The sequence below is a fragment of the Argopecten irradians genome, chromosome 2, assembly GCF_041381155.1.
Source record: "Argopecten irradians isolate NY chromosome 2, Ai_NY, whole genome shotgun sequence".
Classification (NCBI taxonomy): domain Eukaryota; kingdom Metazoa; phylum Mollusca; class Bivalvia; order Pectinida; family Pectinidae; genus Argopecten; species Argopecten irradians.
The window spans coordinates 36,538,592-36,552,860 of record NC_091135.1 but is presented as its reverse complement, the minus strand read 5'-3'; the positions used below and the strand labels follow the sequence as shown (position 1 = coordinate 36,552,860).

General features: G+C 34.1%; 2 protein-coding genes across 2 annotated transcripts in view; one reads left to right on the top strand and one right to left on the bottom strand.

Annotated features, from left to right (window-relative positions):
- The window catches only part of LOC138315344 (SNF-related serine/threonine-protein kinase-like), a gene marked incomplete in the record, with an annotated part of 256,648 nt that extends 252,299 nt beyond the window's left edge, over positions 1–4,349 (top strand). Inside the window, 1 exon segment of the mRNA XM_069256300.1 lies at positions 2,139–4,349. Coding sequence (XP_069112401.1) covers positions 2,139–3,438 — 1,300 coding nt within the window.
- A 5,022-nt stretch (positions 4,350–9,371) lies between these two features.
- On the bottom strand, positions 9,372–14,104 carry LOC138315345 (uncharacterized). Its single transcript, XM_069256301.1, has 3 exons — positions 13,729–14,104; positions 12,675–12,890; positions 9,372–12,404 (listed from the first exon to the last, which is right to left on the bottom strand). Exons 1-3 carry the CDS (start codon positions 14,102–14,104, stop codon positions 11,743–11,745), a joined length of 1,254 nt encoding a protein of 417 aa, XP_069112402.1. The 3' UTR covers positions 9,372–11,742.
- Between the last annotated feature and the right edge of the window lie 165 nt (positions 14,105–14,269).

Here is a 14,269-nt window from a genome sequence, read left to right as displayed (position 1 = left end):
GGTCAAAGTAATGCTGTACTGGTCATTGTCCAAATGTTGACATTTTTTTGACTGCATGTCTTAGGTACATAATTTCATTATCACTATACCATTCTAGAAATAATAGCAGCCATAGAATAGTGTAGATATTTCGCTTATGGCAACCCCCAGATCAGCAAACTTTAGCCTTTTATCAGTTACAATTTAAAATTTTTTTTTTTTAGATTTTAGCTATATTAGCAGTAGATTATCAGCCAGATTTTGATACAAACATTCTTCTTGAATTTTTGAAAATAAAATTTCATCAAGAAATTAACTTACCTCATTCACCCCTAAAAACCTATTTGAGTTCTTCTTATTCAAGAAGGGCCGCGGTGGCCGAGTGGTTAAGATGTCCCGACATATTACCACAAGCCCTCCACCTCTGGGATGCGGGTTCGAATCCCATGTGGGGCAGATGCCAGGTACTGACCGCTGGTCGGTGGTTTTTCTCCGGGTACTCCGGCTTTCCCCCACCAACAAACCTGGCACGTCCTTATATGACCCTGGCTGTTAATAGGACGTAAAAATAAATACACCAAACACCAATTATTCAAGAAGAGTCCATTATAAATTTTCAGGGGTGAATGAGCCAAACACAATATGTGCAACAGCGATTAAATCTATCCCTAATGCTAAATTCAACAAGTATTCTTTTAAATTGATTTAAAATAATTCCAACTTTTGAATATTCATGTATGTGTATATGTTTTAATAATGTAGTTGATGATATTTACTGTTCATGTGAATACTTAAGGAATAAGTTTTATTTTATTCGTGAATGTTATACTATATCTGTTTTTGTCCTAGGTCAAGGATAAGCCTTTGAATAAGTTTGTAATTTTAGTCATTCTGTTGTGATGCATCACAAAGCACTCTTATTTGTCTGTGATGTTTTTTAAGACTGCTAAGCCGTACATACTGTGTTGCTGGTTATTAACATAAAATAAGGTATAGCCAGTTATTTTTGTGGGTCAAAATTTTCATGATTTGAACCTAAAACTAGATTATTTAAATTCTTGGTGAATAAAAATTTTACGATTTGGTTTCAAGGGTATATATCATTCAACCAGTCCTTAATATTTCATAGATCAAAATGTCACGATTATGCCAATGATCTGTAAAATCATGAAAATATCATCCCAATAAAAATAGCCTTCTATACGATACTGTGGAGTATGTACCGTAGTTAGACATATGGGCAACAAGTAAAGAAGAATTCAAACTATCAAATTCCAATAACCGGTCCTTCTGAAAACTGATCACCTCCTAATATTAATAAAAAGGATTTACAGAGATCACACTGTATTTTCTTCAGCAAATTGTACGAGATCTAGAAAGATGTGTCCAGATCTTTTAACAAGTGTAGGGGTATGTTTATAATAAATTTGTTTTCAGGTGTTTCAGACAGGGAAGCTTTACAATCATTACCAGTACATGTTTTGCAGATTAAAAACCTCACTAGGAAATTGTTATAAGATTTTATCAATCAAGACAGAGGTAATAGGTGTTAGAATGTGTTTATTACTTAGATATTATGATGGGTGTTAGAATGTGTTTATTACTTAGATAGTATGATGGGTGTTAGAATGTGTTTATTACTTAGATATTATGATGGGTGTTAGAATGTGTTTATTACTTAGATAGTATGATGGGTGTTAGAATGTGTTTATTACTTAGATAGTATGATGGGTGTTAGAATGTGTTTATTACTTAGATAGTATGATGGGTGTTAGAATGTGTTTATTACTTAGATAGTATGATGGGTGTTAGAATGTGTTTATTACTTAGATAGTATGATGGGTGTTAGAATGTGTTTATTACTTAGATAGTATGATGGGTGTTAGAATGTGTTTATTACTTAGATAGTATGATGGGTGTTAGAATGTGTTTATTACTTAGATAGTATGATAGGTGTTAGAATGTGTTTATTACTTAGATAGTATGATCTGGTGAATCTGGTGATATGTTTTAATCTTTATTTTTCAGCAGTGTTAATGAAAGCCAAATAATTGGTCAAAAACATTCACAACTAAATAAAAATGACAACATATTTCGATTTTTAAGTCAAGGATCTACATACAAAAATTTATTGAGTAACTTTTTTTTGTGTGTTTCAGTAGCCAGAAAGACAAAGAGCAGAAATCCGAGCAGTGTCGACCAAAGACCAGCATAGTGTCATCGTTAGTGTCCCCTCCAGGGACACATCCATACACCTCAACCTCTCCGCCACAGACGGTGAGTCCAGAACATCTGGTCGGCAACATTCAACGCAAGTATAGTCTCATCAAGGAGGAGTCTATCGACGATGATGAGGACAGTGATGATATGGACATGGAAGTAGATCTGAGGTCAGCAAAGTCTGCTGAAAGTCTCGATGACACCTACTGTCGCTCCCACACATCCCTGACTCGTGTGGACAAAGACTTCCTCAGCCCCAAGCGACCACTTGTGTCCGTAGCCAGCTCACCGCAGCTTCTCAATCAGATCTGCGAAGAGCACGAGTCAGAGGAGGAAGACGATTATGTGCCATCAAAGTTGCATTCCCCGCGTCTACACATCAATCGTAACAGTGCAGCATCTCCCGAGGTAGTGAGGAAATATGTCACACGTAAGAAACGTGGAAAGGGTTCACGGGGAACGAGCTGTAGTAGCTCTGATGCCAGTGATACAGATGATACTGAAGGGAGGTCGCGTAAAGACAAGCTAAAACATAAATTCATGCATCGGCGTGACAGCAGTGACCATTCAAGTGATACAGACGGTGGTCCCTCTGGACCTAGTGGGGGAAACCTAGGAGGTGGACCGGGATTCGGAGGCGGAGGAGGTGGTGGTCACCGTGACAACAAGAAGGATGATGGAAATAGAGGTGGTGGGGGTAATAAAGATGGCAAGCGCAGTGGTGGTGGTGGTAACTATGGTAACAAACGCCAGAACTATCATCACAACAACCTGCAGATGTCCCTGGGGCGAAACGTGGGTGATTTGGGTGTTAACTTGGCTTTGTCTAACCTCAGCCTGAACAGTGTGTCTAGCAAAAACAGCCTTAAGTATATTGTTGAGCGAAATGAGAGTGATAGTGAAGAGGACGAGGTCAAGGGTGACAAACTGGACACTCAGGCTACAGTGACTGATCACATCAACCGACTTAACTCGGCCAAAATGCGCCAAGATGTCATCTCACAAGACTTTAGCAAACTGGCTGATCATGGGCAGAATAAGGTGTTAAATGTTAAGAAAAGTGATAACATTAATTTTGTGTGTTCAACAGATTGCTGTTTGAATGGAATACGCGAAAGTAAAGTGAGACACAAGGTCAAGGTCAAAATGGACATAAACAGGAACAATGGGTATTGTAAGGGACATAACTCTAATTTACAGCCAGCGCGGATTCAAACTAAGTGTTGCTCTGTTGTATGACCTGCATGAGCTATAGTGATATTGTGATCAATTTTACCTCGAACGCCTAACTCACATAAACGGCATGGAGTTGCATATATAGATATATATATATATATTATATATATATATATATATATATACTCCTCTCAGATTAGTGTAACTTGTGACACTCTCTTGTACAGAGATACAATAGTTTGACTACAATAATTCAAAGGTCTTCATAGGAATTACATGTACAATATTACTTGTCCAAACCAGATGTCATTGAGACCTGCATATTTGGCTGGTGTAGACAGGTTCCAGGTTTGAATTCCTATGAATTAAAAAAGACCATAAAAGCTGGAACAAGCAGGAAAAATGATTAGGGAAGGACTGGTATTGTCAGGTTATACTGTACATGTACCCTACATAGTACTTTAATAAACCCTTTCTAAATATTTATTGTCATACTTCAATCAAGGATAAAGTCATATACAGAGGGAAAAATAACCTTTTATTTTTTATTTTTAATGTACCTTGTAAAATCTTGGTATAATAATTTGTTTTTAGACCTGATCTTTAGATATTTGTATATGAGAAGGACCTTTAAGCATGTCATTTTGTAAGAGATTGTGGTTGTTTTGCTGCTTCTCTGCTGAGAGAGCAGTGTGAAAGGTGTCACTTTTTTGTTTTAGATACGACAATGTGTTCCCAGCATCTAGAGGATTGTTACATATCTAGTGATGTGGTGTTGTCATTGACCATTTGGCTTTGTGAGCCAAAATAAAATCTATAGGTTTTTATTAGCTTATGTCATGTCGCGGCGTCCGTCCTCCGTCCTCCGTCTGTCCTCCGTCCATCAACATTTCCTTTATAATGCTACTAGTCCTAGAGTTTTGCATGGTTTGTAACCAAATTTGGCCAGAAGCATCATGGGGGGGGGGGGGGGGGGGGGGGAAGGGGAACAGTGCTTGTATAAATTTTGGCTCTGACTCTCCAGGGGCAGGAGGGACAGGGCCCAATAGGGAAATAGAGGTAAATCCTTTAAATTGCTACTAGTCATAGAGTTCTACATGGATTGTAACCAAATTAGGCCAGAAACATCCTTGTGGGAAGGGGAACAAAGTTTGTATAAATTTTGGCTCTGACCCCCTGGGGGCAGAAGGGGCAGGGCCCCAATAGGGGAAACAGAGGTAAATCACTACTAAGTCCTAGTGTTCTGCATGGATTGTAACCAAATTTGGCCACAAACATCCTTAGGGGAAGGGGAACAGAGTTTGTACAAATTTTAGCTCTGAAATTTTCGTGCTTAACCCCCTGGAGCAGAAAGAGTTGGGCACAAAAAGAAATAAGAGTTGAATCTTTTAATTTTTCAGAAAATATTTCTTGGCATTACAAACCAGGTGAGCGATTGTTAATTTGTATATCAGTTGTGTATCAACATGTAATTTTGTGAAGAAAATGAATATTTATAATTACTTGGCGACTGTTAATTACAATATACAATCCAACACAAGACAAAAGTGATAACATTCAAATTTGTATTGTTTTTTATCATAGGGCTAGGATTTAGAATAAAGATAAAATGTTATGTATTAACATGTATTCGCTACCATGGGTAGAAGTGTCTAGAATCAAATAATTTGGATTTACTTTTTAAAATGAAAATAAAAACTATTTTTGAATACACAGTTGTATAATTTTGAGTACTTAATTTTCAAACTGTGCTAGCTAGGTTCTTGCTTCTCTTGTTAGAATTTCATGTGTTATTTTTTAATTCTTATTTTTTAATTGCTTTTGTTGTTATAGAAAATCCCAATATTGTTTAAATGAAACTTACATACATATGTAGTTAGCGGTACTTAAAGATTATGAAATAATCACGAGTATGTACTTTCAGTTGATATTTAATAGCATTACCTCAAAAAGAAAGAAAAAACAATATTCAGGAAAGCGTAGATATGGAACTGAGAAACAGGAAAGTAGCTCCTATTATATCTCTAGGCCTTCCTGGCTTTTTCCACATTACTCAACAGTGAATTATAATTACATTCAAATCTGTGTGTATAAAGACTACCCAAGGGATAAGAAGAAATGGTCTCTATAGCCAAGTGATCTATATTCAGAGGTCACCTTGGGTTGAAATGGGTCATTTGGGATGAAGCAGGTGGTCTTTATACAGATGTGGTTGTTAAGGCAGGTTTGATTGTAGTACCTTACCTACGTTTTCATTCTGATTTTATGAACAACTAAATCAACTTCATTCATCTGTTTTGTTTTCATTGATTGAAATATTAGTTAAATCAATATAGGAATTTCCTTGTCAAATTCTATCAGCATGTTACTGTACATAACATACAGAAAACATATTCTTAAGAGATGTAACTCTTCTCTCAACATCAGTTCTGTTTTCGTCTTTTGTTTCCCAGCTTTTATTTCAGTCTGTACGGTATTGGAATGTGTTGCAGATTTTTAATATTGTTCATGTATTTTTTTTTTACATGTATTAAGTTCATATACAATCATTTTAAAATTTGCATGTGATTATTGATTTTAATGTAAATGTTTTTGTAGGATCTCAGCAATTTCTTGCTTTCCTTTTAATATTTGTTTTCAAAGTCTTGCATACAATGTCAGTTGAATGGTTCTAAAATTTGAGAAAACTATTTTATGCCACAATTTTTATCCTCATTTATATACTTTGAAGAATCTGGTTATATTTGGTATGGTCTTCAGGGAAGCTTGAATCTAAGAGTTGTCATATCATATTATTTCTACACTTATAGCACTAAATTACAATGCCCAATTCAAATTTCTGAAATGTATCAAATTCTGACAATTTGAACAGATTTTTTTTCCCATTTCCCTACCTTAAAACCTTTGCCTGTGCCAAAATATTTGTTTTCACATGGACATAATTTGAAATATACATGATAAATAAAGATTTTGAAGTAACAAAGAATGGGTTTATAGCTACCAATTATCACGGAAAGTTTTCTTTAAGGTTTTGGATTAGATATTTTGATAAACATATCATATAAACCATTGTTGTGATAACAAAATGAAATGCCAACTTGCAGCCCCATTTTATACATGATTTACAACGTTTCCTCCTGAAGTGAGCTTTTAGATCATCAACCTACATTAAAAAAAAGTTGGGGACCATGTATTATTACATAGTTGGGCAAGTATTGAGAGATTTTCTTTTTGAAAGACACGAAATATTCTCAGGGTATTTTGTTTTGTTTTAGATATAGTTTAGCAAATTAATTTACGATTTCACCCAAAGTGGAATTACATAATGAGAAATTAACTTATAATTTTACCCAAATGTAGAATTACATAAATATCGTGCATAACCTTTTACATCAATATTACCACCATTACTTCAGGGCTTACAACTATTATATACACTCTTTTAACAGAGTGTGTGTGATGGTAACCCCTGGTTACATTTAAACAAATTGCCAGCAAAGTGTTTGCCAAATTTGGACTACAATGTATGTTTTTTCAGCATTAAGTTAATAAGGGAGAAGAATCCTAAGAAGAACGAGTTTTAATATGAATACTCTTGAATGGAATTATGTAAATTTGGTATAAATACATGTATCTACCCATAGTTTGTCTTTCCAGTGCTTTAGAGCATGTGTAGTTATATAATGTGTGTGAGTTATATGATTCAAACATTTTCTGTTTATTGGCGACGTTTCCATTTATTGTAGTAATGAGTAATGTGAACGCACCAGATGGACCAGAGACTTGATGATTGATCATAGTTTTGGATGAGGTTGGACAAAGCCTTTCAAGTCTTTTATCAATATTGTCGATTTTGTCTTGCAGATTTGCCTGCATTTTGCACCATTTTGAAGATTTGGTGTCCTTTTTGGAGTGCATAATGATGTTTACTCATATATATGCAGTCTTCAGAAGATGTTTTCAAATTGATTTGCACAACTTCCTTCCAAAAAAAGTGTTAACTCTCGACAACTAATCAACAATAGATTAAATGAAATAAAACATATAATAAAGATGCTTTTGCAAAAAAATAGGATGTAGTTACATAGTTTTATCTTAATGCATCTATATTAAATTTGACCTGTATCAGTATACTGAATAGTGTTGTCCTTTCTTGTGGGCCAAGACAACTTGGCATCCTAATTTAATAAAAATTAACTATTTTCATCCAAAAAAAATTATAATAGGGTTCAACATTATCATATTATCTGTCAATTTGTTTTGCATCCAAATATGGAATTCCCATATATTTTATATCATTTTTAAATGCGGTATGTATTAATATGGGCATTTATTATTTAGTCTTGCCATTGTCAGTTACCCTGGAGCAGACATTCCCTAAAGTATAACTCTTTACCAAGAATCAGATTAAATATCCCAACTTCTAATTTGATATATCTGAATAATTATTTTCATTTTTAAAAGAAAAGATGTTTGTTGAATACGTATAACAGATGACGAGTTAAAAATAGTTTTCGTTTTTAATTCTGAGTATTGAAACAGAGTCATTCCAAGAAACTTCACTACTATGAAGGTTTTGTTTTGATGTTTTGCAGTTTTGTTCCACTTTTTTTTATTTGCCTATTATTTACTGACGTAGCTAGCACTAACTGACTTTGGGAACCTATCCTATTCATCCCGTTAAGCATCCATGTCCCAGTTTCATTTTTCATCGTAAGTTCTGACAAATCAAAAGTCTTTCCTCTGATCACTTACAAAAGAATATTTCTAGTTATTTTGTTATTGAAAAGAATGAGTACCAGTCACCTCAATAATAATTTTATCCTAAAAAACAAACTTCTTTTTTTGTTTTCCTAATATCATGGGACCCAGGGTGCTTGTTTGAATGAATATGTTGGGCTTATACATCTTTTTTCATCCCTACAGTTATAATTTGTAGAATTAGATATTTTCTTTGTTAAATATACCAGCGATAACAGATATTAGACATATTAAGATCTGTATCTTCATTCGGTTTATATTTGTTTCTAACGTAGGAGTTATCCCCCTTATTATCCAGGATTAAATGGTGATAATTCTGGGAGTTTATCAGGTATTTTGTTTTATGAGTGTTTTTACTGAGCTATTGTGCTAAAAAAGAGTTCAAGGAGCTGGTCTCCGTCGCGTGTCATTTATTTCGTGTTGGATTTGACGATATAATATCATCTTTGTTTTGTGTTGTCTTGTGTATCGTGTGCTTGTGGGGAGTGGCTAGGATGTACACATTTTGATTGATCAGAGTTACTTCCCATTATTAACAGTGATTGAGTGAAACGAGGGGAGAAAACTCTGATAAAATCAGAATGGGATGTGCATTGTACTGAATGGTGTAGTAAACATGTCCTTTATAAGGAATGAATAATGCTTCTGCATAATGACACTGCAATGATTTTACCAGATGTAAAATTTACTGTATGATTTCCATGATATTATGCCTTAAAATAAGTACCATTTTGTTTGTACAATTCTTTATATACAATTTACATATTTCATTTTCTTTGAATTAGGTCATTGTTATTTACAACAAAAAAAATGGTCATGAAGACTTTTTTTTCCAAATTTAGACATGGTAAATACATTGCAACCTCTCATGAAAATGTAGGCTACATCATACAGTAGAGTGATTCAAAAGTATTATCACCATTCAGTTTAATGTATATTTTAATTGTATATAAAATTTTGTAAATAAATTGTACATATGTACAATACGCTTTACGCGGTAACTAGCACTGTATGTATTATCTGTATGTACTTGTACATAGCATATACAGCTTGTATGTATTAGTATTTCACATTTTGCACATAATTCTATTGTCTTGTCTGTACAATAGTCAACAGAAAACAAGCCTGTTAGAGTCTGTTACATGTTTTTGAGCAAGCTACATGTACATTGTTTTCCAGATACACTTGATTGTAGTCTACAGTTTCCTATCAAAGCACATTAATTAAAAAAAAAATTATTATTTCAAAAATTTGGTTTATTCTTTGAATGAAATAGAGATTTGTTTCATGACATATGATACAGTATGTAATATTATGATGAACACAATATTCAGAACAACTTCCTCATGTAGACTCTGTAGAATACATGTATATGGTTGACATTTGTATATATTTTGTAGATATTGATTGTTATTATTTGTATGGGCTACCATCATTGTGCACATAATTTTATTGTCTTATTAATGATACATAAAATTTCATATTTGTTTCGTATAGCAAAAACATTATACTCACGTTGTGTTCGTTTTATCTCCACCAGGTGGAGTGATTGAGCACTTCCTGTAGTGTTTGTTATCATCACTAGGTGGAGTGAGTGAGCAGCTCCTGTAGCGTTTATGCTCATGAAGTGAAGTGATTGGGCACTTCCTTCGGTGTTGTTTTCTCCACTAGGTGGAATGAGTAAGTGTTTGTTTTCTCCACCAGATGGAGTGAACGAGCTCTTCCAATTGGTATGCAGTGTGTCACATGTCGACACATCCTGCAGTTTCTACTTGGATGGTTCTGTCTGAATGGCCTATATATTCACTCTGTACTTTTGTGTGATAGCATCACATGCTTATTTTCTTGGTCTGTTATTATTTGATATTAAGTTTGAAGACAGGTAGGACAACATGCTTTGTAGATGGCTGAAGATGAACAATGACAGCCAGTATTCCTATGTTTACTACCATTAGTTAGAGTTTCATCATGTTGGATTAAAAAAGACATTCGAGTGTCTTTGCTTCACGGAATTTTCTACTTTTTAGTTTTGCTTTAATTCATATAACTAGGAAAATGATAACTCATTACCTGGGATTTGCATAATGGATGTTATTTGTACATTTGTGTTGTACAAATATTTACATGTATAATACTCGGAAGTGAGATTTTTTTTCCATTTGGGGTTTATAGTTTTCAGGAAAAGACAATGTTGTGTAATGGTGAAACAATTATGATACCATTTACATGCTTGTCACCCTATGGTGAGACTTTTCTATGTTTCTTCTGGTGTCTATGTAGAAACTTCAGATAGTGTGTTTATATATGATGTTGCTATTATCAAACTCATTGTCGATGTAAAAAGTAAGTTAAATAAACACCAAGGATACCCATGTCAAATATTGATACAAGTCTTGTCGTTTATCATGGTCATAACAATACTCAAAGAAAATTTACTGCAAACAATCAACTTATTTTTGCATCTGATCAAATTTTGAATATTACATGGGCAATTTGAATTCGTGAAAAAACCTTGCCGCAAATGGATTCAAATACCATAGTTAAGTAAAGCTTTTAAGCTGTAAATCACAAAGTAAAATCACTGACAAAGAGTTGTTTGGCATATAAACTTGAAATTGTCGCCATGAATATGTATGTTAGTTGGTTTGCAGTACTCTATTTTCAAGAAATATTACAGAATATTTGGCTGACTGTCTAATTCTATCTACCTCTTGTGCCAGACAATTTAGACATACTTTATTAAAATAAAATAATATCCAATGGATACACATAAAATCCTAATATCAAATCACCAAGTCTTTTGGTTATCAATATTATATGTCCTATTATGTGGCCTCTTTTTGAAGAAAAAAATGAATTTAAAAATTTAAGCTTTGATCTCTGTGACCTTAAGATCATTCATTTGAACAACTTCATAACTCTTCAAGCATGATACAGACCAAAACTTGGTGCCCTTGGCATAATTTTGTATCAACATTCCACAAACCAAATATCAGAAAAGTCTTAGCCATACTATTATGCTGGATAATGCTTAGCCATACTATTATGTTGGATGACCAGATATTCTGTATTAAATATTATATACAAGCAATGCTGACAGGCACAGCACGACTACACAGATAACACTGCAGCAGATCACCTTCAGGAAGAGTGAATGTCTTACTCAAAGGAAACGCAACTCATCACACCATGACACATGTTGATTATTTAGGAGGACTTCTTAAAAGATTGAGATCTTTACCCCGTGAGATCTTGAACTTTGTGGTCTTCAATCCTAGCATTTGAATGATTGAATGATATAGAAGTCATCTGGATGGAAAAAAAATCTACATTAGACCAGTATGTTGAACTGAAAGATGAAAGGGAAACGACAGACAATGTAGCACAAAAAGAAAAAAATAATTTCATGACATTCATGTGAACATTGAAGAAGTAGAGAGAATTATATATCCACTGCTGTTGTCAAAAGTGAAGCTACATATACTATCCACAGAATTGTGAAAAGATGCTGAATAGCCAGTTACTTCTGCAGAATATTTTTTTCTATCGCAACAATGTCAAACAATGTCCGTGATAATTATAGCTTATAGGGTTATTTAATTAGCATCATTCTTGAACTTGACCTTTTGGTCTTTTGACTACAGGTTCAAATAATTTCCAGACACTTTCAAAATTAGTTTTTGAAGAAATGCAACTTTTTGTTTTTATCTTTCTGTAACATTCAAGTTGTTCCTTTAATTCCTCGTGCAAACCTGACTTATCCAAATCCACTGAAGCACACACATGCTTCCTAGTAAAAAGTGTGAAATTCAAGAATATCCAGAGAAGAGCAATGGTAGTGTTATTTAACTCCCCTACCGGACCTTCTTCGTCTGGGTACCACAACTCCAGAATATCTTTTATATGCAACAAGTAATCATTTTCTGAGTCATACAGACAGATGGAAACATGTCTAGAGGTAGCTCCGAAAGTTGGAATCATGAAGTTTGTTAATGTGTCCCTATTCATGTTTACTTGTGCAAATCCGTTTGTGACACTTTCAGCAATAAATCGGCTCATGTAGGTTTCATCCAGGAGAATACATTCATTATTTGTTGTAGAGACATCCTTGTGAAGAACATCTTCATCAATTCTTCCATGTTTAATTTCTGGTTCATCTTCATCTGTACAATTATCCTCCTCCAAGGCATTGGTTTTCTCTTTTACTGCCACAGCTATGTTACCATCCACAAGGATATTTACACTACCATGCCATGTTCTTTGTGACCCTTTAGCAAATAAAGGAAAACAACATACATAATGATATGCATCTGATAGATAAAAAAGAAGAAAGAAAAATAATCTTGTGAGTCTAATAACTTGGTACTTTAAAATTCAAGTAAAATTTATTGACATAGCATTAACAAATTAATGATTACAGAAATAGAATATCTTCTACATGACTATGTAATATGATATTATTTCTGAAACAGCTAGTTCAATAATTTGATGTTCATTATTCAAACAAGATAGGATGAATTAAATCAATATATAATTACCAATACTTGTGTTTCCAATACAAATCCTGGCATTACAACCACAGTCACAAACTCTTGATATTTCTTTTACATTTTCATCAACCTCGTACTTCTTGTCTGCTACCAACTCAGAGAACAGATGAAGCGCCAAAGCAGCTATAGTTTTCGCTTCTTTATTTCCACTGGCAGGAATTGTGGTCATAAGATTTCTAATTGATCTTCCATGTTTTCTTTTCTCTAGAAATATATTTTTAAATCAAACTTAAGAACTGTTAGTCCATAAAGGGTTCTAGATAACTGATTTCAAAAGAGATTTCATCAGTCAGTTTATAAGAGAAAAAATTAAAGAAAATCACATTCCAAAAAATTGTCTAGTACCTTCATATTAATATAAATAAGGTATTATTGACAGATCGAGGCAAAACAAATTTACATGTACGTCTATTTTCTATTGTCTATTGTACAGTGGAATGAACATTTCTTTGAACAAATACACTCAACAGTATATCTTATTTGACAATAGAGATATATGTATTTTTAAATCAGATATCTGTAATATAGATTTGGATTTTTGTGTAGACAAGTACATAGATATTTAGCACGCTGATAAGTCAAAGACCCATTATAGACTAATATATATTAGTCTATAGTGGGTCTTTGACTTATCAGCGTGCTAAATACCTATGGTTGATAATTATAAGTGGTGGAAGGGCAGTAACTCCAAAAAAAAATGTCAGATAGCTAGATCTATATCTATTTATATCTATATATGATACGTTGTGGAACCCGTTTCCGGTTTTAACACAACGGTAGAGAGAGGATCTTACAGGGTATGTTTAAAAGCTTCCAATGTTGGGGCACATACTACCTTTTCCTCTAAGTGGTTCCAGTCAATGACTACGCACAAAGAAGGAATTCCTGTATTGCTCACAGTTGTGTGTCGGTACCGTGAGGGGTTTTGAATTTAGATTGTCCTTTATGCAGAAGCAAGCAGTTGGCCTATCACTGATCAGACCTGTTAACGAAACGACTGATTAACCAAGATTAGCTGGTAATAGTTATTACTTCAACCTACCATGTAGGAATTCCATCAAGGTCAAGAATGCTTTCTGAATGGAATCTGTGTATTTCATTAGTCCCTTTAGCCCATCTAATACAAATGCTCTAAAGACTGATACTTTCAGGATATCTCCCAAGAAGACCATTTCGCACCTTGGCCTCCCAAATTCAAAATGTGTACGAACTGCATTCCGAAAATCGTCAATTAATCTCAGATAAACTGAAGCGTCACTAAAACGTGTGCCCTGTCCAGCGTTACTCGTTCTAATACGCAAGTTGTAAAATCCTGTAGGAGGGGTAGCTCGTGAGGGGGAATCTGTGACGATTGCTTCCAACACTTGCATAGCGATAGCTTCCTCTGTGGATCCAATAAAGTATATTAAACGACTCATATCTAAAACTTATACTTAAATATTCGAAGTTAAAGTCTACTTTCGTTTTCACAATTATTCGTCTCTTTCAGTTAGACCCTTGAAGAAGCTTGTTTTATTTCTTTTCGTAATCAAGCATCTGTTTAACCGTGAGCTATCGGGCGCGTTCGCTTCAAAAGCTGACAA